Genomic DNA, 22,436 nt, shown 5'->3' on the forward strand with positions numbered 1-22,436 from the left:
AAGGAATCCAAACTGGGAAGGAAGAAGTAAAAGTGTCATTATTTACAGATGACATGATACTGTACATAGAGAACCCTAAAGATTCCATCAAAAAACTATTAGAACTGATAAATTCAGTAAAGTACCAGGATACAAAACTAATATTCAGAAATCGGTTGCATTTTTATACACCAATAACAAACTATCAGAAAGAGAAATAAAGAAAATAATCCCTAAATTTAAAAAATTTTAAATAAAATCAATTAGAAAAAAGGAAACAATCCCACTTACAATTGCACCAAAAAATAAAAAAATACCTAGGAATAAATTTAACCAAGGTGGTAAAAGACTGTACTTAGAAAATTATAAGACACTGAAGAAAGAAAATGAAGATTTTTTTTAATTGATTTTCTTTTTTTTTTAGAGAGAGAGGAAGGAAGAGGGAAAGAGAGAAACATTGATGCAAGACAGTTAAGCATCAAATGGCTGCCTCCTACATGTCCTCTACCAGGGATCGAGCTGGAAACCTGGGCATGTGTCCTGGCTGGGAATCAAACCAGCAACCTTTCAGTGCATGGAACGACGCACAACCAACTGAGCCACACCAGCCAGGGCAGAAATTGAAAAAGATTTAAATAGAAACATATACCATGCTCACAGATGGAAGAATTAACATCATTAAAATGCTTGTACTACCCAAAGTAATCTATAGATTCAATGTAATCCCTACCAAAATACCAATGGCATTTTTCACAGATCTAGAACAAATAATCCAAAATTTATATGGAGCTACAAAAGACTTCTAAAGAAGAACAAAGTTGGTGGCATCATGCTACCTGACATCAAACAAGGCTATAGTAATAAAAAAAAGCATGGTATTGGCATAAAAAAAGGCACATAAGATCAATGAAACAGAATAGAGAGCCCAGAAATAAACCCATGTCTATATGGTCAATTAATATTTGATAAAGGAGCCAAGAATATACAGTGGGGTAAAGACAGTTTATTCAAAAAATGGTGTCGGGAAAACTGAACAGACACATGCCAAAAAAATAAAACTAGACCACCTTCTTAATCCACACACAGGAAAATGGATTAAAAACTTAAAACATAAGACTCAAAATCATAAAACTCCTAAAAGGAAACATAGGCAGTAAACTCTGACATTGCCCTTAGTAATATTTTTTTTCTGATATATCTGCTCAGGCAAGGGAAACAAAAGAAAAACTAAACAAATGGAACTATAACAAACTACAAAATTTATGCACAGCAAAGGAAATCATCAACAAAATGAAAAGACAACCTACTGAATGGAAGAATATATTTGCCAATGATACATCTGATAAGGGGTTAATACTCAAAATTTATAAAGAACTCAATACATCTTAACATCAAAAAAAACAAACAATACAATTAAAAAATGGGCAGAGGACCTAAATAGACAATTCTCCAAAGAGGACATATAGATGGTCAAATAGACATATGAAAAGATGCTCAAGGTCACTAATCATCAGAAAAATGCAAATCTAAACCACAAAGAGATATCACCTCACATCTGTTAGAATAGCTATTATCAAGAAATCAACAAACAAGTGTTGTCAAGGATGTGGAGAAAACAAAACCCCCTTGTTGTTTGGATTGCAAATTGGTGCAGTCACTATGAAAAACAGTATGGAGATTCCTCAAATACTTAAAAACAGAACTACCTATCAATTCCATTTCTTGATATACCCAAAGAAATCCAACACACTAATTCAAAAAGATATATGCTCACTGAAATATATGTTCACTGAAATATATATGCAGCCCTGGCAGGTTTGGCTCAGTGGTTAGAGCATTGGCCCAAGCACCAAAGAGTCGTGGGCTCGATTCCCGGTCAAGGGCATGTACCTCGGTTGTGGGCTCACTCCCTGCCCCAGGTTGGGGTATGTGCAGGAGGCAACCAGTCAATGTGTCTCACATTGATGTGTCTCTCTCTCAGCCACTCCTCCCTCCCTTCCTTCTACTCTCTCTGAAAAGCAATGGAAAAAATATCTTCGGGTGAAAAGTAACTAAAAAAGCCCACAAAATTCACTGAATTGTATACTTTTAAAAACTGATGAATTTTTCTGTGTGTCAATTATACCTCACAAAAGACTATTTAAGAAAAAATTCTTCAAAAAGAGTTGGGAAGAAACCTATGAGTAGGAGAAAATATGAGTCATTATCATTTCATATTATTATTATTAATTTATCTTTATTGTTGAAAGTATTACAGGTGTCTCATTTTCCCCCCCATTGACACCCTTCACGTCGCTCCCACCCCCTCCCCAGGACTTCACCCCGTTATTGACTGTGTCCATGGGTTATGCATATATGCATATAACTTCTTTGGTTAATGTCTTCCCACCCTCCACCCCCTTCCCTCCTTCCTCTGAAATATGATCGTCTCTTGCATGCGTCAATGTCTCTGGATCTATTTAGTTCGTCAAATTCTTTTGTTCATTAGCTTCTTCTTAAAAAAGATCCTTTAACATTTCCTGTAGTGCTGGTCTGGTGGTGGTGAACTCCTTGAGCTTTTTCTTATCTGTGAAGCTCTTTATCTGACCTTCAATTCTCAATGATAGCTTTGCTGGGTAGAGCAATCTTGGTTGTAGTTCCACGTTTTTCATCACTATGAATATTTCTTGCCACTCTCTTCTGCCCTGCAAGGTTTCTGTTGAGAAATCAGCTGACAGTCGTATGGGGGCTCCCTTGTAGGTAACTACCTGCTTTTCTCTTGCTGCTTTTAAGATTCTCTCTTTGTCTTTAACCTTTGGCATTTTAATTATGATGTGTCTTGCTGTGGGTCTCTTTGGGTTCCTCTGTGCTTCCTGGATTTGTAAGTTGATTTCTTTCCCCAGGTAGGGGAAGTTTTCTGTATTTTTTCAAATAGGTTTTTAATTTCTTGCTCTCTTTCTTCCCCTCTGGCACCCAAATAATACAAATGTTGGGCCTCTTGAAGTTGTCCCAGAGGTTCCTCATACTATCTTCATATTTCTGGATTCTTTTTCCTTTTTGCTCTTCTGGTTGGGTGTTTTTTGTTTCCTCATGTTCCAAAATGCTGATTTGATTCTCAGCGTCCTCTACTCTACTGTTGATTTCCTGTAAATTATTCTTCATTTCATTTCCTGTAGCCTTCATTTCAAATTGGTACTTTATTATGTTATCAATTTTTTTGAATAATCTATATTGATATTTAAAAATAAAATCAAAATCAATTATTTTTGTAATAATATGCTTGAGCATCCTTATAAACAAAATTCTGAACCCTGTATCTGTTAGCTTGCTTGGATCTATTTCATTTAGTTCCTCTTCTAGAGATTTCTTCTGTTCTTTCCTTTGTGACCTGTCTCTTTGCCTCCCCATTTTGGCTGCTTCCAGGTGTTTGTTTCTATGTATTAGGTAGAGTTGCTATGTCTCCTGGAATTGGTAGAGTGGCTTTGTGTAGTAGGTGTCCTGTAGGGTCCAGTGGCTCAGCCTCCCCAGTCACCTGAGCTGGGCCTTCTAGGTGTGCCCCTGTGTGGGCTGTGTGCACTGTCCTGTTGTAGTTGAGCCTTGGTTGCTATTGGCCTCATTGGGAGGAATTCACCCCCAGACAAATCAGCTGTGAGGACCAGCTGCAACTACAGCCAAAGGCTGCTGTGCTGGAGACACCCCTATGGAGCAGGACTTACTTCAGTGGGGCTTTGGTGTTCACCAAGTGTGCCCTTTGAGTGTGTCACTCGTGGATGTGGTAGGGTTGTAATCCAGCGTGGTCGAGTCTGACCACCAGGTGCACTGTGTCTGGGGCCTCCTGGGAGGTGCAAAGTCAGCCTCTGGCAGTGGCTTGCCCAGGGCCACCCAGCATGAGCTATACAGCAAACCGTAGTTGGCTGCTACTTGTGCTGGGCTTGGAGGTGTCCAGGAGAGGCCACGCTATGAGCCAATGCAGGCTGCCGCTAGTGCCAGGCCTGGGGCCACTTATCAAGCCATGCTGCTTGTTTGAGAGATTTTAGGAAAGTCCTAAGCACGAGGCTCGAGAAGCCACTTGCATAGAAAAGCCACTGGAAATGCCCTAGATGAGCTTGCAAGTAGGGAGGGGCGGGGCCTCAGGGAATCACCGGGCAGGGCCAAAGGTGTGAGTCAGGTGCTGGAGATTCAAATATGGTGCCTGCCTGCCATGTGGGGGGGAGGACTTGCCAAAGGAGCAATGACCTCTGCCAGTTCTTCTGCCTAGGAGAAAGCTACCCCTTCACCTCTCCCCCAGATTTCAGGCAGGTTTGTTTCTCCCCAAGTGTCCCAGGTTCCTTTCAAGCTGCTGCCAGGCACTGAGGCTCAGAGGGAGCGTGTCTGAGTGAGTCCGTGTGCAGGCCCTTTAAGAGGAGCTGCTGGGGCTCCCGCAGCCTCGGAGACCATCAGCCACATTCCCTGCTAGTTTTCACAGCCCGAAGTTGTGGAGATTTCTCTTCCTGGCCCTGAAGCCCTGGAGCCCTGGGCTGGGACCCCTCATTCCTCCGGGAAGCCCCCACCGCTGAGATATCCCTCCCGCGTTTCACCTGCGGCACTGGGTGTGGGCCCTCGGCAGTGCCTCCGAGATTCAGCCCCAATCAGCCTGTGTCTCTGCCCCTAGCAGTCTCGGTGCCGCTTCAGTTCCCTGGCTGTAGGGCTTCTGTTCAGCTGGATTTCAGGAGGTTCTTAGTGACGGTGGTTCTGTATTTTAGTTGTAATTTTGAAGTGGTTGCGGGAGGCAGCAGGTACAGCTGTTACCTAAGCCGCCACCTTGATTCCTCTCTCTACATATTATTATTGAACATATATCATAAGCAGGTGCTTAACCTATGTGATTGAAAATAGAAATAACAATGCCTAATTTGCCCATTAGGCATTGTTATTTCTATTTTCATTAACAGATAACAAGATTGAATAACTAGCTAGTAAGTAGTAGACGCAAGATGATTTGAGTCAACCCAAGCCTCATTAACACAAAGTTGTACTCTTTTCTAGTTTTAGTTGACTGGAGTTCAAAAAGCACAAAAGTTATATATCTGTATATACCTGAGGTATGAGTATAATGAGGTAGGGCTACTCATCTAGGGAGAGTTTAATAGTGTTTTTCTATGGGGAACAAGGTATGAGTAGGTATAGAGAAGATTCCTATTTTATTACTTTAAACCCTTGTACATTATTTAAAGTCAGTTTTTTAAAAAACAAGCATTTTATACCTTTTAATAAATAAGTATTTAAAAAGATGTCCTGCTCTGCTGGGTGGCTCAGTTGGTTGGAGCGTTGTCCCATACATCAAAAGGCTTCGGGTTCAATCCTGGGTCAGGGCGTGTACGGGAGGCAACTGATGAATGTTTCTCTCTCACATCGATGTTTCTCTCTTCCTCTATCTCAAATCAATAAACATATCCTTGGGTAAAGATAAAAAAAAGAAAGCTTTTAAAAAATGTCTTATGTCGTCCGGCCGGGCGTGGCTCAGTGGTTGAGCGTCGACCTAGGATCCAGGCGATCGGGGTTCGATTCCCGGTCAGGGCACGTGCCTGGGTTGCGGGCTGCAGCTGATCAATGACTCTCTCATCATTGGTGTTTCTGTCTGTCTGTCTCTCCCTCTCCTTTCCTCTCTCTGAAATCAATAAAGATATATTTAAAAAAAAAAAAAAATGTCCTATGTCTCCAATTATTAAGTTTATAATGGCTCCATCCTTTTGATTGCCGTAACATAAAAATGATGAAATATTTAGTAAAACAACCTTCTATATACTGCTTGATGTTTTAGGAGAAGAGGTCTTTGACATCTAGACACCAAAACCTGAAAATGGCTTACATAAATCCAAAATATACGTAGATGCTAAATAAATACTTGTTGAACAATCAGTGATCACATACTGCCTTATTTAAAATTCTGAGAGATTACAATATATCACAAGAACAACATCTACAGGTAAATATTTTCTTTATATACATGAGGCAGTATCTGGGGTTTTTCTGCTGAGCTCTGTATTAGGATAGATACTGGGACAATTAATTGCATTTAATTAAAGTGTGCTTACAACTGAAAAAGCCTAGTAATCCTGATGGGACAAGACATACCAAGAGATTAAATTAATTAGCAGTCAAAGGATAATTAGCAGTAATAAGATCAAATAAGTAAATAAGATTAAACATAGGTGGGGTGCAATACATAAAATTCTGAAGATAACAGGCTTGGTTTCAAGGCTCCCTAATGGTCTTCTTGTCCTCAGTCTTGCCACCTTCAAGTTAGACACCTTTAGAGGATTTTCATAACTTCAATGATTTGGTTATGAATAAAAGATGACAAAAGATTGCAGCAATATGGAACACACAGGGAGGAAACAGGTATTGAAAGCCACTATAGAAAAACTTCCAGGTGGGGTTTGAACTAAAATAGTTGAATAATGACAAGAAATAAAAGATAAACATGAGAAATTTTATAAATCACGGAAAGAATCTTAGAATACAGTAATGATTTAGATTTGGGGCTATGAAATAGCTTACTAATTTGTTTTCACATACCCTAACTTACAATTACCAAAGTAGGAAAAAGCCAGAGAACATGCATAAACAAAGTAGGTACTAAATAAGAAAGAAAAATCGAGAAAGGGGGCATAAAATAAAAGCAGGAATTGAAAGATACCATGGCGCCCACAAAAATCTCAGATTTTTTACTTGGGAAATTGACACAGAAGTATCACTTTTATTACAGAAAGATTAATGGAGGAGCTTTTTAAGACAGGAAAAGAAGAGCTGTGTTTTGTTACAAATTTAAAACTGAACAGATATCTAGTTGGAAACATTCTAAAGACAATGATACTGGGAATAATACCAAGAAAATAAAAAAAAACATAGTGTTAACAAAGCAGGTTGCATGTCCTCTATGTAACAAATGTAATTAAAACTCTCAGAATGAATTTCAGCAAAACACAGAATATGAGGTACAGCCCTGAGGAATCTCTATTAGAACTAAGGTTATGGAAGAAAATAAATACCTTCTAAAGAGAAACAAAAAAAATAAGCTGAGCTTCAGATCTATACATCAACCTGCTTTCAGAATTGCCCCCGCCAGATGACCCACAGACCCTTCAGACTTAATGTAACCAACAATGGGTTCATCTTTCTCACTCCTAAACCTGTTTCCCCACTTGTATGAATGGCAGCACCATCCACCCAAACACCTGTCAAAAATGTAAGGTGTCCTATCTCTTCCTTCTCCCTCTACCCACACCCAGTCGAGTCATCTACTGCTGCTAATTAAAGTTCTTAAAGACAGTCTTCTCTTTTATTTTCCCCCTTTCTATTCCCACTGCTGGTCCTTCCACTTAGATCTTCAACATTTTTTACCTGGTCTATTATAATAGTTTCCTAACAGGTCTCTCTGACTCCAACCTTTCCACATATCACCTTATCCCAAATAGAGCCTACTTAATGATTTTCTAATGTATAAAAGTTGAGCATGTCAGTTTGTGTCTTAAAATTTGGCAATGAAAATATGATATAAGCGCCTCAGCACAACATACAATCCTTCATAAGACCCTTCCTACATTCCTTCCTCATATTCTAGATCCTATCCAAGCAGAACTACTTGCAAATTCCCGAGTACACTCTAATACATGCTGTTCTCTCTGCCTGTGGAGACTTTTTCCCATTCCCCATGGCTCAATTTAAGACTCACTCACTCAGTTTTTACTCTGTTTCCTCCTTGCCAATAAACAACTTCAAAATAAGAATTGTGTTTCTGGCCTGGCCAGTGTGGCTCAGTGGTTGAGCGTTGACCTAGGACCCAGGTGATCGGGGTTCGATTTCCAGTCAGGGCACATGCCTGAGTTGCAGGCTTGATCCCCAGTCGGGGGCGTGCAGGAGGCAGCCGATCAATGACTCTCTCTCATCATTGATGTTTCTAGCTCTCCCTTCCTCTCTCTGAAATCAATAAAGACATGTTTAAAAAATAAATGATAATATTCTAGATAGGTTAAATAAAATGTTAATAATTTTTTAAAAAAGAAAAAAGAATTGTGTTTCTGATTATCCAGCACTTAAATGTGTATTCACTAATCCCACAGCATGTCCAGCCATAAATGTGCCATGCCAGTTACTGGGGGACAGTGAATAAGAACAAATGGTGTTCCATAAACAATGAAAAAAGCAACCTCATAGTTTTGGTAGGAGAGACAGAAAGAGGGAGAATGAAAGAGAAGAAAACATTAAAGCTAGAGTCAGATAGGAGTTAGAATCAATGTAATAAAATGTTAACACTTACAGAGGGGCAACTGTAAACTACTAAAGGAATTGAAAACAATATATACTGCCCGATTATTTGCAGTGTACCCTAGTTTTATTTTTTTATAATAACAAAATCTGTTAAAAAAATGGACTAAAGGATGAAATCAAGATCAATTTTTAGGAAGATAAACAATATGTTAAATGACTATCACAGAACAAAAAACTTTTTTTTCCCCAAATATGTTTTTATTGGTCTTTACAGAGAGAGGAAGGGAGAGGCATAGATACAAAGAAACATCGACCGGCTGTCTCCTGCACGCCCCCTACTGAGGATCAAGCCCGAAACCAGGGCATGTGCCCTGACAGGGAACTGAACTGGTGACTTCTTGGTTCATTGATTAATGCTCAACTACTGAGCCACACCAGTGGGGCAAAAAAATTTTTTTTAATCCTCATCTGAGGACATATTCATTGATTTTTAGACAGAGGGGACAGGGGGAGAGGGAGAGGGAGAGAGAGAAACAGACATCACTGTGAGAAAGGAACATTGATCGGCTGCCTCCCGTACTCGCCCTGACTGGAAATCAAACCCACAACCTAGGTATGTGCCCTGATCAGGAATCAAACCTGAGACCTTTCTGTATATGGGACAAAACTCCAACCAAGCCACACTGGCCAGGGCCAAAAGGAAAAATTTTTAAGAATTCTTGCAAAATTCACTGAATGCTTTGGTTAAATTCTTCCATTAAAATAAAGGAAAAAAGAAGTACTATTTAATTTTAGCTACAGTATATGTAGACTTAAAAATATAGCATAGTAAGTGATCTAGTGGGAATGTAAATTGGTGTAACCACTATAGAAAACAGTATAGAGGTCCTCCCAAAACTAACAAGAGATCCTCCCAAAACTAACAAGAGAACTACCGTATGATCCAGCAATTCTACTTCTGGATATTTATCAAAAGAAAACAAAAACACTAATTCGAAAAGATATATGCACCCTATGTTCACTGCAGCATTATTTTTATTTATAATAGCCAAGACATGAAAATAGCCTAAGTATCCAGCCATGAATGAATGGATAAAGAAAACATGATATATATAAATATCAAATCATTATGCTATATATCCCTTACCTAATATAATGTTATATGTCAATTATACCTCAACAAAAAAAAGAAAAAATATATAGTAGGTAATCTTACTGCATGTTAATTTCCTCATGCAGAAGTTTCTTAATGCAAGGTAAGTTACATGTTCTTTCAGTGTGTCCTGTGTGAGTTGAAGAAAAGAAAATAGAACTTACTGTCCATGAGGATACCAACGGTGCTTAGTAGTAAAGAACATTTTGCTAAGTTGTTCTATCATGGGTCCTTGTTCAAAGTGTCCATCTTTTTCTTCTAATCTCGTTTTTAGTACTTGATCCTGTGTTTCTTCATAATTATGCACAGGATCTGGCCGAGGGATAGGCTACAAAATAATCAGTAATAAACAGCATAGAAATAGGAATGTTAGCCAGCATTTGATTAAGTTTATGATAAAATAATTACCATTCTCAAGAATTCATTACAGTACCTCAAGGCTGGTAGGTAAGTTATCAGAACAGAGCTTCACTTAGTTGCATTACTCATTAAAGAATAAGAAATATCTTTCTTCTTACATCAAGTTTTGGGTTTCTTTTCTAATAATAAAGTTCTTATTTAAAGTTCTGTTTCCCTCTCAATAATAAGACTTATTACATTAGTTTTTATTTCTCAAAACTATAAATTGTGCCTATTATTTTTTTTAATTAAAAGTTTACAGTCTCTACCTTGAATAAAATTAAAGTGAGATACAATGAAAAATCTTTCATTGAAAAGGACATTTCTGGAGACTTGACTTGGGGTGAACACACAATACAGATGATGTATTATAGAACTATACACCTGAAACCTATATAGTTTTATTAACCAATGTCACCCCTATAAATTCAATTTTAAAAAAAGAAATGCCAATAAAAAGAATGGAAAAGGGGTGGGTTTGAAGACTGATTTAGTAAAGATTAAATTTCTTAGGTGGGGAGAGATAGTCTGGACAAGGTGAGTATATACTTGATTTCCTTATGTTGAATAAAAAGAAAATTGTTTTAAAAAAAATGAAAAATTCTTATATACAATAGAAGCAGGAAAAATTTCAATGTGTTTATTTTAAATGACTGAAATGCCAAAAATGATGCTTTATGGTAATCTGAGTATGTTTTAGCATACAGTTATATTTACTTAGTTTATGTACATGAAACAATAAGACCTCTTTAAAAGGCAATATATAAGTCCATGAAGGTGGCGCAAGTACATCAGAAACACAAAGTAACAAAGATATCAATCAGTGAGAAGTAGAATGGGAGCCAAGTCAGAGACTTGTTGGAGGGCAGAATGTATTCTACAAGGGATAACAAACCTTATGAGTAAAGGAACGCAGGCAAGAACACATGATAAAGAGGTAAGAAATGGTTCTCAGGAAACCAAATTATGAACAGCCTTCAAAGTTAGATTTTGAAGTGAGGAAACATGTAGTGTGGGAGGGAACAAGGAGGAAATATAGTGAAGAGGTTAAGAACTTGGGCTTCGGCCTCTGTGTCTATGACCTTGGGCAAGTTATTTAAGCTCTTAATTTCCTTTTCCGTAAAATCAGAGAAGTAGCAGCTCCCTAATAGAGGCTTTATGAGGATTAAGTGAAATAATGATAGTATGCTTAGCTGTCTCTCATTCTCTAAGAGTTCAATAATGGTAGGTAGCTATTAACATTTCTTTTACATCCTCAAACAGAAAAGTGATATAAATTTATTTTAAAGAAAAAGTGCTCCTTAGACACTTAAAATAATATTAAAATATTGTCTCTTATTTGTAAAGTGAAATATTAATAAGTGTCTTTGCAAGTTACTATTAGACCATGAGGGGTACCAGCAAATATGGGATTGGAACCTACAGTTTTCTCTCTTTTAGGTTATTTAAACTTGTTGCTAAAGATTAAATGTTTTAAATATTATCAAAAAGTTAAGCGATTTTCAAGTGTTAATAAATGTTAACGGTCTATGGTCCTATTCCCAAGCAGGCTCATTTCTAAAATGTCACAAATTCTCTCTGCTTTGTATGATTAAAAACAGATTTTGTTTTCTAGGCATATAGATAAAAGACATCGGAATTAATGGATTCTTCGAAGTCTATACCAAGAGCCTCTGGCAGACTCAGAATTGATTATTAGGCAGTATTTGATCTTCTTGATCAACTTCAAAGAAAGAGTACATGAATGTTTCAGTAAAAAGGAAAAACTAAAATAAAACTGAATATCAACTTCATAAAACATTCATAACTGTCATCCTAAATTTTCTGCTTTTCTTAAGAATTGTAAAAACTTGACGTTCAAAATTTTCCACTACATCAATCACCAAAAAGAATTGCTTAGTAGTTATATTTTTACTTTATTTTTCCAATCATTATTATTTTTGTTTCTGGTGAAATACCTTTACTTTCCTAAATTAGAAATCATAAATTTGGAAAGCATTTTGAGAATATTAGCACTTTTAATAAAACATATACCAGGCAGAAGCAGAAAAGAAGGATCTTTTTACCTGGATCTATGGAAGATAATCAACATGCTTTAGACTCAAATATAAATTCCAGAAAACCAAAGATGCAAATCATCTTAACTTTCTTAGAGCCAGTTTTAGTTGCTATTTCTACATATGACTAGGTTCTTTGTACACAATATGCTTTCCAGGGCCTGAAGAATCAAAGGGCCCACTAGAGCTGTAATCCTACTTCCTGGAGAAAAGAGGAAAGTCAAATCTAAATTTTAAGTCATGTTTGAGAATTTTTATTTAATGTTATATACTATCATCACGAGATTTGTAATCTGGATTCAGAAGGAACATACTTTATTCTAACAGTAACATGTTTTCAAGAATGTTTCTTATTGTGGAGCCCAATCTACAATTTATTAGCTGAAAAACAAAAAAAATCCATGCTTCCCCATGTGAATGTTTCTTAGCCCTAAAACAGAAAACCCATAAGCATGGTGAGAGAAAAACAAATTTATTCATTTAATCAATAAACATTCATTGTGAAGCTACCAAGCAGAAGCTGTGATTCTGGTGCTGAGGATACAGCAGGGAACAAAACAGACAAGGCCCTGTCCTCATGGAGCTTACATTTTAGTGGTGTAGAACAGACAGAAAAATAAGAAAATATCCAGTGTGCAAGAAATGATAAATGCTACTGAGAAAAGTAAAGCAAAGAAAGACAACAGGGGGTCCAGGGGCAGGAGTACTACTTCAAATGCAGTAGTTAAGGAAGGCCTCGCTAGGTAATAAATAAGGAAAGATCTAAAGGAAAGGAAATAAACTATGAGAATATCTGGGGTAAAAGCATTACAGGCAGAGGAAGCAAGAACTACAGAGGCCCTGAGGCAGGAGCTTGCCTAATATACTTGAAAAACAGCAAGGAGACCAGTGTGGTAGCAGAGGAGTGATTATATATAAACTGATAGGAGTGATCTTCCAGAGATTAGAGAGAGGAATGCTGATGATGTGGGAGAGATGACAAATGTTAAAACAAAGGGAGTGCAACAAAAAAAGAGAAAGCAGGGAGCTGGGCATGCATGCAAGGGAGTGATTATAATGATGTTTCATGAAATCTATTCTGGGTTAGAGAACAGAGAAGTGAGAATGTGTGAGGTACATGAGGGACTGTGAAAAAGTGGTTCAATCCATTGATATAGGTCTCATTGTGGAGATGAATAATTCTTGGACCTAAAAGACTAGGGGCAGTTGGTGGTAAGCTAATAGAATTCTTGACATTGAGATTGGGGGAAAGGAGAAGCAGTTATTTGTGATTAGAATATCTCTAGGGTACAACCATGGGAGTAGGGGCTGAGAGACAGAAAAGAGAAGTGAAAAGCAGAAGTCTATTAGACAGATCATCTACATGGATATTGAAGCAACAAAGAATTAGGACAAAAACAGTGTTGGAGAGTGTGAAAGTACATCTAAATCTTCAAAGAACAGTGGAAGGATGGAGGGAGAGAAGTAAACTGCGGGTTGGTAGATGACAGCAATAAAAAAAGGTAGTAGATGGTACAGTTCAGTGATATATATAACAAAGCTAGAAATTGTTAGAGAGAAGGAAAAATGGTCTGAATATGACAATGAGGAACTACAGAGACACCTACCCCACCTCTAGGCCCAGTAATAAAAGGATATAGGAGAGAAAACAGCAACTACTTAAAAAGACTGTTGAGGAAGCACTGGCCCCAGGGTATAACCTGGTTTCTGTTAAGCCAGATGTGAAGGCAACCTTCTGAAAGAAGTTTCTGAGAGATTTTGTTGATGATAGTAAGTTTTAAGAGTAGAGTGGAAAAGTTTTGAGAGTTGGGAGGGATAGGAGAAGGGTCAGATTCAGAGATGTAAAGAGCTATATGTGGATGAGAGTCTGGATGCTGAGAAATAACTCAGAGTCTTGGGCATTTTGGTATTACTACTAAAACAGGAGAAAGCATAAACCAGAAATATACCACAAAATAAAAATGGAAGAGAGCACAAAACAGTGTCAGCTGGAAGGTTTATAGGCTGAAAGTCATTAACTTAGGTCTATTTTCTGCATACTGCTCAAAGAAATGAAACGAAAGAGGTACTGAATTATTGACTCTGATATGTGGCTAGAATTCAAAGCAGTCAGACAAAATGGTGAGGTTAAAAAGGGAGTAAAAATTAACAAAATAACAACTTATTTTGTCAAATCAACCAGTACTCTAGACCCTAATGGTAATCTTTAAAAATAGGTACCACTAGATGCATTATGTGATGACTTGAATTATCTAATTATTTTTTCAAAAAGCAAATCAAACATTACCAAATATAGTAGAAGAAGGCTTAAAGAAAAAGAAGAGACCGGCTGGGCATGGCTCAGCAGTTGAGCATCAACCTAGGATCCAGGAGACTGAAGTATGATTCCTTGTCAGGGCACATGCCCGGGTTGCGGGCTCAATCCCCAGTTGTAAGAGGCAGCCCATCAATGATTCTCTCTCATCACTGATGTTTCAACTCTCTCTCTCTCTCCCTTCCTCTCTCTGAAGTTAATAAAAGATATATTTAAAAAAAAGGAAAAAGAAGAAAGCCTTTCAAATATAAAATAATAAAAAGATTTGGGCCAAGCTAAAATAAACTATTAAAAATAAAACAATGCCCTGGCCCATGTGGCTCAGTTGGTTTGGCATCATCCCATGCATCAAAAGTTTCCCCGAAAGGGGACATGCAGGAGGCAGTGAACTGATGGTTCACTCTCATATCGATGTTTCTCTCTCTCCCTCTTCCTTCCTCTCTCTCTTAAAAAATCTTTAAAAACAAAACAAAATCTCTTCTAGCTAGTGCCTGGCATTTAAAGAAATATGAAAAAAATTAAACAAGGTGACTTAAAACATATGCCCTTATTGGCCAATTAGAAAAAACTAACAAAAAATTCAACAAACATTAAAAGGATTATCAGACCCAATACAATATAAAAATTATGAACCAGCACTCTAAAATACAAGTTTTTCATAATTTACCAGTTATAATATGGGACAATGTGTTCTGTAAGTTTATATCAGGTGTGTTGACACGTAGTCAGAAATCTACCAAATTTTTTACCAGAAAACTGATGCCATAATTGTGTTTAAATGGTTCGCTTTGTATACTGAAAATAGCCTTTAAAGAAAGATGAAACAGAACTAAGAGAAAAATCAAAACAATAAAATTAAAAAGCCAAAAGGAAATTCTTCTCTTTAGATACTCTAAGGAAGTGTGAATATTTCTAACAGCAAATTAAAAATTCTATGATTTTCTCATACATACTTTGGTGTGTTCATATGGAATATCCACAGAAGGATGGTAGCAAACTATTGTCCTGCCATCAGATGTCAAAGCAAGTTCTACTTTGCTGAAAAAGAATGTTTCAGAAACAAAATTATACTATATTCAAGGCAGAATGATTACTCTTAGAGCTAAAATTAATTAATCATGAATCCCTGAAGAATAGATGCCCTGTCACTGGACTGGCAAACCTGATATGGTACCTATATCATAGAGAACAACTCAGACCATCCCACAAAATATGTCAGTTTAACTACCACAACAAACCCTTAATGCATTACCCACTATTACATCTAAATTATTTTTTTAATTATTTGTTTTTTAGACTATCCAGATCTTTGGAAGAGGCCTTCATGCTTGTCATTATTATTATAACTTCTTTTTCATATCCAAAAACTGCCTTCAAAAAGTAGTAAGGACATTACTTGGTTGAATTATTAAAGCTGAAGATCAGCAAAGTACATAATCTTCCAGGTAAAAGATCACCTGAATTTCTAATCATAAAGATGGAAGCTGAGCACACTGTTTAGATCAGAATTTCAAGTGCCTTTGGCAAAACAGTACAACTATAAAAAGCTTCCCATAAAAAAGGATTCTATGGTCAAACAAATTTGGGAACTACTGAATATTTTCCTTTCCTTCCATCAATTCCCTCAGAAGGAAACATTTTGGGCAATATTCCTCTAAACACTTCCAGGAATGCTCTGACTAGATTTCATTCTTTCAGGTATCAAGTTACCAAGTCTGTTTTTCAAAGACTCTGACAACTAATATTGTACTTAGATCCATATACATTCAAAGGAGCACAGCTTTCAGCTTTTATTAAATGTATGTGTTCTCTAATGTCTATAAACTTAAGTTTCTAGGATTTCAACACCAACCAGATTTGAGCTAGACCAGCAATTAAACTATAAAGTGTATTTTAGCTAACACAGGATAAAGTTAAATACCATAACAAGGCTATAATGAACATTTAATCTATCAAATGATTTTGATGAAGGATAGAGTTTTACGTATGCACCTACAAGATTCATTCTTTTCAGGATCAAATTAGACCTTGTCTAATTTCACCACTATCTTAACACTTACTAAATATACCATTAAAACTCAAATTAAAACTACATAGTGTCTCCCTTGCTGGTGTGCTAAGTGATTAGAACATCGGCCCATACACCAAAGGGGTCTCCAGTTCAATTCCTGGTCAAGAGCATTTATCAGGGTTGCAAATTTGCTCCCCACTCCTTGGCAGGGCACATGCAGGAGGCAATGGATCCATCAAAGTTTCTCTCTCTCTCTCTCTCTCTCTCTCTCTCTCTCTCCCTCTCCCTCCCTTCCACTCTCTCTAAAAAGCAATAGAAAAAAAATATCCTCAGGTGAAGATTAACAAAAAAACAAAACTACATAGTGCCAAAAGGGAAGAAAATATATTTTTACTAAAATTTGCAATAAAAAATGTAGCTTAAGAAAATATGTTGGTTTCTGCACATCAGACTCTGCTATAGAGGAAAAAGACATCTTATTCATATGTTATTCCCAGTTCTTAGAGTAGTGACTAGAATTGAAGAAGTACCAAATAAATTATGGTTGGATTAAATATTTTTATTTAGGATTATTCAATGTCAAATAAAAGATAAGATAAATAACTGCATAAGCTAAAAGATATAAACCCTAAGAGAAAACTATAAAAACTAATTAAGTTTTTCAAGAAGCTAAAGAATGCTTCAGGAAGAAAAGATAGCATTTGTAACAGCATGCCTATCTTATAACAAATTAAGTATTCACTGAAATACAATGATAATGATTTTTTTTTTAATTCTCAAAGATATTTTTTCCATTGCTTTTCAGAGAGAGTGGAAGGGGGGGGAGAGAGAGAGAGAGATAGAAACACTGATGTGAGACACATCAACTGGTTGCCTCCCGCATGTGCCCCAGCCTGGCCAGGGATCGAGCCTGCAACCAAGGTACGTGCCCTTCACCGGAACTGAACCGGAGACCCTTCAGTCCTCAGGCCAACATTCTAACCATGAGCCAAACCGGTTAGGGCATGATTTTTATTTAAAATGTTTCTAAGCCCAGATAGCGGGTAAATAAGATCACTGAAATCATTTTTAAAAACAAAATTAAAGAAAGAATAATAAAAAAGCAGAACAATCTCAAACAATAAACAAAATTACATCATTTCAGGTGCAGCTAATAGCTATTTTTCCAACTGAATTTCAATACATACCAATTATAGTCATCTGGAAGAGAAGAATATGTAGATTTATGACAAACACAATATAAAGCTCCATCTGGAAAAAACCCAAAAAGTAAAATGGATTTAGTTAATTTGAGGATATGTTCTCATATAAATGTAAAGCTAGTTTCACTCATTCAACTAATATCTACTGTTTACTACGGAAGGGGCATGTAACCAAGGGCCAGGGATTCAACAAGTAAGATCCAGCCCCTGCCCTCAGAAAGGGTTTAAGTCTGGTGAGAGACAGACAAGTGAACAAACAATTCCAATATAAAAGATCAGCCCTGTTAGGTTGGGTTAAGGATCAGAAAAGAGAAGAGGGCACAGAAGAGTTATAAAACAAAACTGTACAACACTGGCCGGGGCTCAGTTGGTTGTAGCATCATCCTGTACACCAAAAGGTTGTGGGTTCGACTCTAGTCAGGGCACATACCCAGGTTGCAGGTTCAATCCCCGGTCGGGGAGTATATGGGAGGCAACTGATGTTTCACTCACATCCATGTTTCTGTCCCTCTCTACCCCCCTCCCTCCTTCCCTTCCTCTCTCTCTAAAAAAAAAAAAAATCAATAAAAACATACCCTCGGGTGAGGATTAAAAAAACAAAAACAAAACAAAACAGAACTGTACAGGTTCAAGAATTCCTTTCCAGTGGAGATGACGTCTCCACCACAGCACTATATTCCTCCCTATTAAAAAAACACCACATGTGGGTGTCAGACCATCCCATTCCGAGCCTCTGCCCCTCCTATCCCTCTCAGTGTGGCTTCTTTAAGATTCACCCAGATTTCAGGCAGTTCTGAATGATGGTTGTACTGTGGTTTAGTTGTAATTTTGATATGGTTGTGGGAGGATGCAAGTACTGCGTTTATGTTCGCCACCATCTTGACTGGAATCTCTAAGAACTTACATTAGTTCACTAGATATTTTGACAACTCCCATCCATTCACATTAGTTCAAAACTTATTACTTACCATGTATGAGAGGCACTGAGGAAACCAAAATAAATTAGACACTGTACAAATTTACAATCTAGTGGGTAATGTATACATAGACAATTTTTACTTATCCTAGGGCAGATTAACCTGAGTAAGGACTAATTGCTGTTTCAGGACATGAACTAGGTAAAAACTGATTAAGTCTGATTTTCCATCAGCCTTGGGGATGGGGTCCTGTGAGGGCAAAGGGGGGGGGGTGCTAAGCTGCAAGGGTCTCACTCACAGTTATCAACAAAAATGCTCCCAGGTAACCAAGCGTTGTCTATTGTTTTGTTTTGACTCTGATTTTTATATCTAAAGTCTCTAGCAATCTTCTCCTCCTTTTACTTAGTTCATTATACTTTTACTTATACTTTTAATCCGAGTCTTCAAATAACTCTTTTTCCTTTTAGCTCAATAAACAAATATTCAATTGCAAATGAGAGTAAATAGGAAACATGAACAAAGAGATTCAGGCAAGGCAGAGATGTGTAAAAAGGTTGGCTGTCCTGGCCAGTGTGGCTCAGGTGGTTGAGGGTCCTCCCGTGTATGGAAAAGGTTGCCAGTTCAATTCCTGGTCAGGGCACATACCCCAGTTGTGAGTTACCCAGGTCGAGGTGTGTACAGGAGGCAACCGATTGATGTTTCTTTCTCCCTCCTTCTCCCTCTATAATCAATAAAATAAAATTTAAAAGTTGGCTGATGTAGCTAAACACATAAAAGCAAACCTTTTGGAACCTTCTATGTCTACTTTAGAAATGGGAGAATAGTGTTCACAGTGGAAAAAGAAAATGAAAGTAAGGTTGGCTGGGAAATAAGATTTTAATAATCTACTTACTTATATGGGTTGATGTTTTGACTCCAAAGATGTATTAATACTTTGAAGAAAAAGACTACATACATAGCTTTAGAAAAGGTAGGTAAAAATTACATTTTTTTTTAATTGATTTCAGAGAGGAAGGGAGAGGGAGCGGGAGAGAAATATCAATGATGAGAGAGAGTCATTGATCAGCTGCCTCCTGCACGCCCCTATTGGGAATCGCACCCAAAACCCAGGCATGTGCCCTGAGCCAGGAATCAAACCATGATCTCCTGGATCATAGGTCGATGCTCAACCACTGAGCCACAGGGGCCAGGCCTACATTTTATTTTTTTAAATTGCTAAATATATAGATAAAAACACAAAGAGAATACAAGAAAACGTTAACAATGATTATCTTTATAAGATGGGATTGTAATTTTGCTGTTTATTTGCTGATGTAAACTACTACTAAAAAAGTAACATGTGGAAATACAGTTAATATGATTCAAACCAGAGAAAGTTTCCTTTAAAATATATATATTTTTATTGATTTCAGAGAGGAAGGGAGAGGGAGAGAGAGAGAAACATCAATGTGAGAGAGAAACATATATCGGCTGCCTCCTATACATCACCTACTGGGGATTCAGCCCATAACTGAGGCAGGAGTCCTCATCAGGAATCGAACCAGCCATCTTTCTGGTGCATGGGACAACGCCCAACCAACTCAGCTACACCAGTCAGGATTATAAGATACTTTTCCCCCCTTCCATTTGGATATCTTTACATACAGTAAAGATAATTTACCCATCTCCCCTTTGACAGACATTTAGGCTTTATCCCTTTTTCCATTATTGCAAACACTCCTCCTAAGACATATACAGTAAGTAAATGCTTTAAATTTTCCATAATGAATGCATGTTTCTATAATATTTGAAAAAGTTTAAAACTCTTTTTAAACATTAAAAACTCACTTACTTTGAATTGGAAGTAAATGTTTCAAGATAGTTCTGTTTGATATGGCCCATTTCACTGCTGATACAGCCATGGTGAATCAAGATGCTTATCAGGTGGTATGGAAAAAGATTTGAAGAGAAAATGCTTTTAAAATGTGCTTCTAGGCATACCTATTTTCATCCCTGAGTAAGAGATAAAAAAAAAAAAAAAAAAATCACTGCTACCTATGGTAAATCAAAGTGACACAATATATTGACCACTACAAGCACAAGATAGGAATCACTACCTAGAACCAGTCACCTAAAGCAAACTTTTAAACAACTTTCCATTTTTATGGGACACAAAAAGAGCAATTTTATCAAAATACATGATCAGAAACCCCAGAACTATGTCCTTTACAATTTCTCTTACATGCAAATTTCTCAGCACCTAGTGTAGTTCTTTCTATTTAATGAGTGCTCAGAAAATGTGTAATTACCCTTAGAAACAGTCACCTGCACATGCTACACTGAGCATTCCCTTCATAATGCTAATATCTGTGTACAACCTTCCAGGTACCATACACAAATCTTATTCCATCTCTTAAAGTAGTATTGTTTCTGATTAAATGAAATATTAAACAAGGCCTTTCCTTAGCCTATTAAATACTGAGTTAAGATGAACACATATTAACACCCTGAAGTGCCAAATATAATCTCACTGTCTGATATACAGGATGGGACTAAAGTAGGTTAACAGTTGTATGTTAAACAGTTTATTACAACTTGTAGTATTATTTATTTATTATTTTCCATACGAACAACTGTAAACCTACTTCTGCTCCACCCTGTATGTATAAGGTTTTTAATTTTCCAAGGTACTTTCATTACCATTTCATTTCACTCTCATATTAGTCATGAAGAAACTAAGTGCAAAGTTTTAACGAGTAGCCTCCAAGAACTTTTAAGAGTCAGTTATAATCTGGGAAACACTGGGCAAGTCATGAACTAAATGGCCCTCCGTTTCTCCCATAGTAAATGGGGAAGAACAACCACAACCTCCATGGCTGTTGTGAATAAAAGAATGTAAGCATTGTTACATCCCTTGTGGAAAGAGCCCTGATGACTATTTCTTCTTTTCCCCAAAGACACCGACTGGAATTAGCACGCAGTCTTGTTTGCTAGACCAGACTATGCGGGCCGATGCCTCCCGTCAGTACATTAGCCCTGCTACCCCCGAGTTCATACGGTGTGCTTTTTACCGTGTACAACCCACTTTCGTATACGCTATGTGCTCTTCCACACGTCTGTGAAGTAGGCCTCTTCATTTTGTACATTCAGAGAGGCCAAACGATTTACCTGCCCACTGCACCGCAGCTTAGGTGGCCAGGATGGAAGACAGGGCAAACCCCTGTCTTCTGAGAACAAACCGAGAAACAAAACTTTGGGGGGGAGGGGTTGGGCCCCTCTGCCTGAGGCCCACAGGCAGGCACGCTCACAACCGGTCAGATTATTCACCCCGGGGAGAGTAATTCTGAGGGTAAATCACTTGCCCTGGAATTCAACCCCGAAGCAAAACCTGCAGAGAGCCTCGGAGGGCCCTAAATTTGAGGAACGGGCTACCAGGAGCACATGGACTCACACTCGGGGGCAGATCCGAAAGACTTGAACCTGAAGAGGTCCCTGAGCGATCGGCACAGGCACGAGGGGAGTCCCCACAGGCAGCGCGCGGCCACACGCCGGAGACGGACCGAGTCTCGTGATGCAAGAGGCTTTATCCTGCCGCGAACGACAGGTAGGACACCTGACAACTGCGGATAAACCTCTGGGCCTGCCCAGCTTAGCTTCTAGGGTCTCCTTGGCCCGAGGAAGAAAGGGCAACGGTTACCTTGGCAGCTGCTCACCGCGTGCCCGCCATCTTGCCTCGATCCGGGTCCTAAGAGACACCGCTCCACGCGCCTTCCTGGCCTGCGGGGCACTCTGGGAAATGTAGTCTCGAGGGAAAGAGCCCGGTGCCGCGAGGGCGGGGATCCACCTAACCAGCTTCCACGTTTAGTGATTCGTGTCACTCAAAAAAACAAAATCACCGCCCCACGCACGCATCCTTAGAAAATAACAAGCTCTGTTTTTTAAGTTTATGTTAATAATTAGGGGACCTCGAGATCGCTCCTTGGTGGATGAGTTAAGGTTTCCTAGACGAAGAGGTATTTCATAGAAGCACTGAAAAGGAGTGGGGTTGGATGTGAAGTTTAAAACGGGGAAGTGGGGAGGGCCTCCGATCCGAAAACCCAGCACCGTGTTCTGAGAACTGTGCTGGCTATTCATTATGGGAGGAAGAAAATGTGCAGAATCCTGGATTTGCCTTTTATCTTGCAGGGAGATGAGGT

General features: G+C 38.1%; 1 protein-coding gene across 4 annotated transcripts in view; it reads right to left on the reverse strand.

Moving 5' to 3' along the window:
- MRPL42 (mitochondrial ribosomal protein L42) overlaps window positions 1-22,030 on the reverse strand; it is a 28,951-nt gene extending 6,921 nt beyond the window's left edge. The window contains exons 1-5 of one of the 4 annotated variants that reach the window (XM_081130919.1): window positions 21,938-22,030; window positions 20,093-20,253; window positions 17,330-17,393; window positions 15,085-15,169; window positions 9,526-9,689 (exon numbers count right to left, since the gene is read on the reverse strand). In XM_081130919.1, coding sequence (XP_080987045.1) covers window positions 9,526-9,689; window positions 15,085-15,169; window positions 17,330-17,393; window positions 20,093-20,162 — 383 coding nt within the window. In that variant the 5' untranslated portion in view covers window positions 20,163-20,253; window positions 21,938-22,030. Of the gene's footprint in view, window positions 1-9,525; window positions 9,690-15,084; window positions 15,170-17,329; window positions 17,394-20,092; window positions 20,254-21,691 lie in introns of all 4 variants that reach the window. The other 3 variants (XM_081130921.1, XM_081130920.1, XM_081130922.1) reach the window with 3 other exon arrangements.
- Window positions 22,031-22,436: the final 406 nt, after the last annotated feature.

Source organism: Miniopterus schreibersii, assembly GCF_964146895.1.
Source record: "Miniopterus schreibersii genome assembly, chromosome: 2".
NCBI lineage: Eukaryota > Metazoa > Chordata > Mammalia > Chiroptera > Miniopteridae > Miniopterus > Miniopterus schreibersii.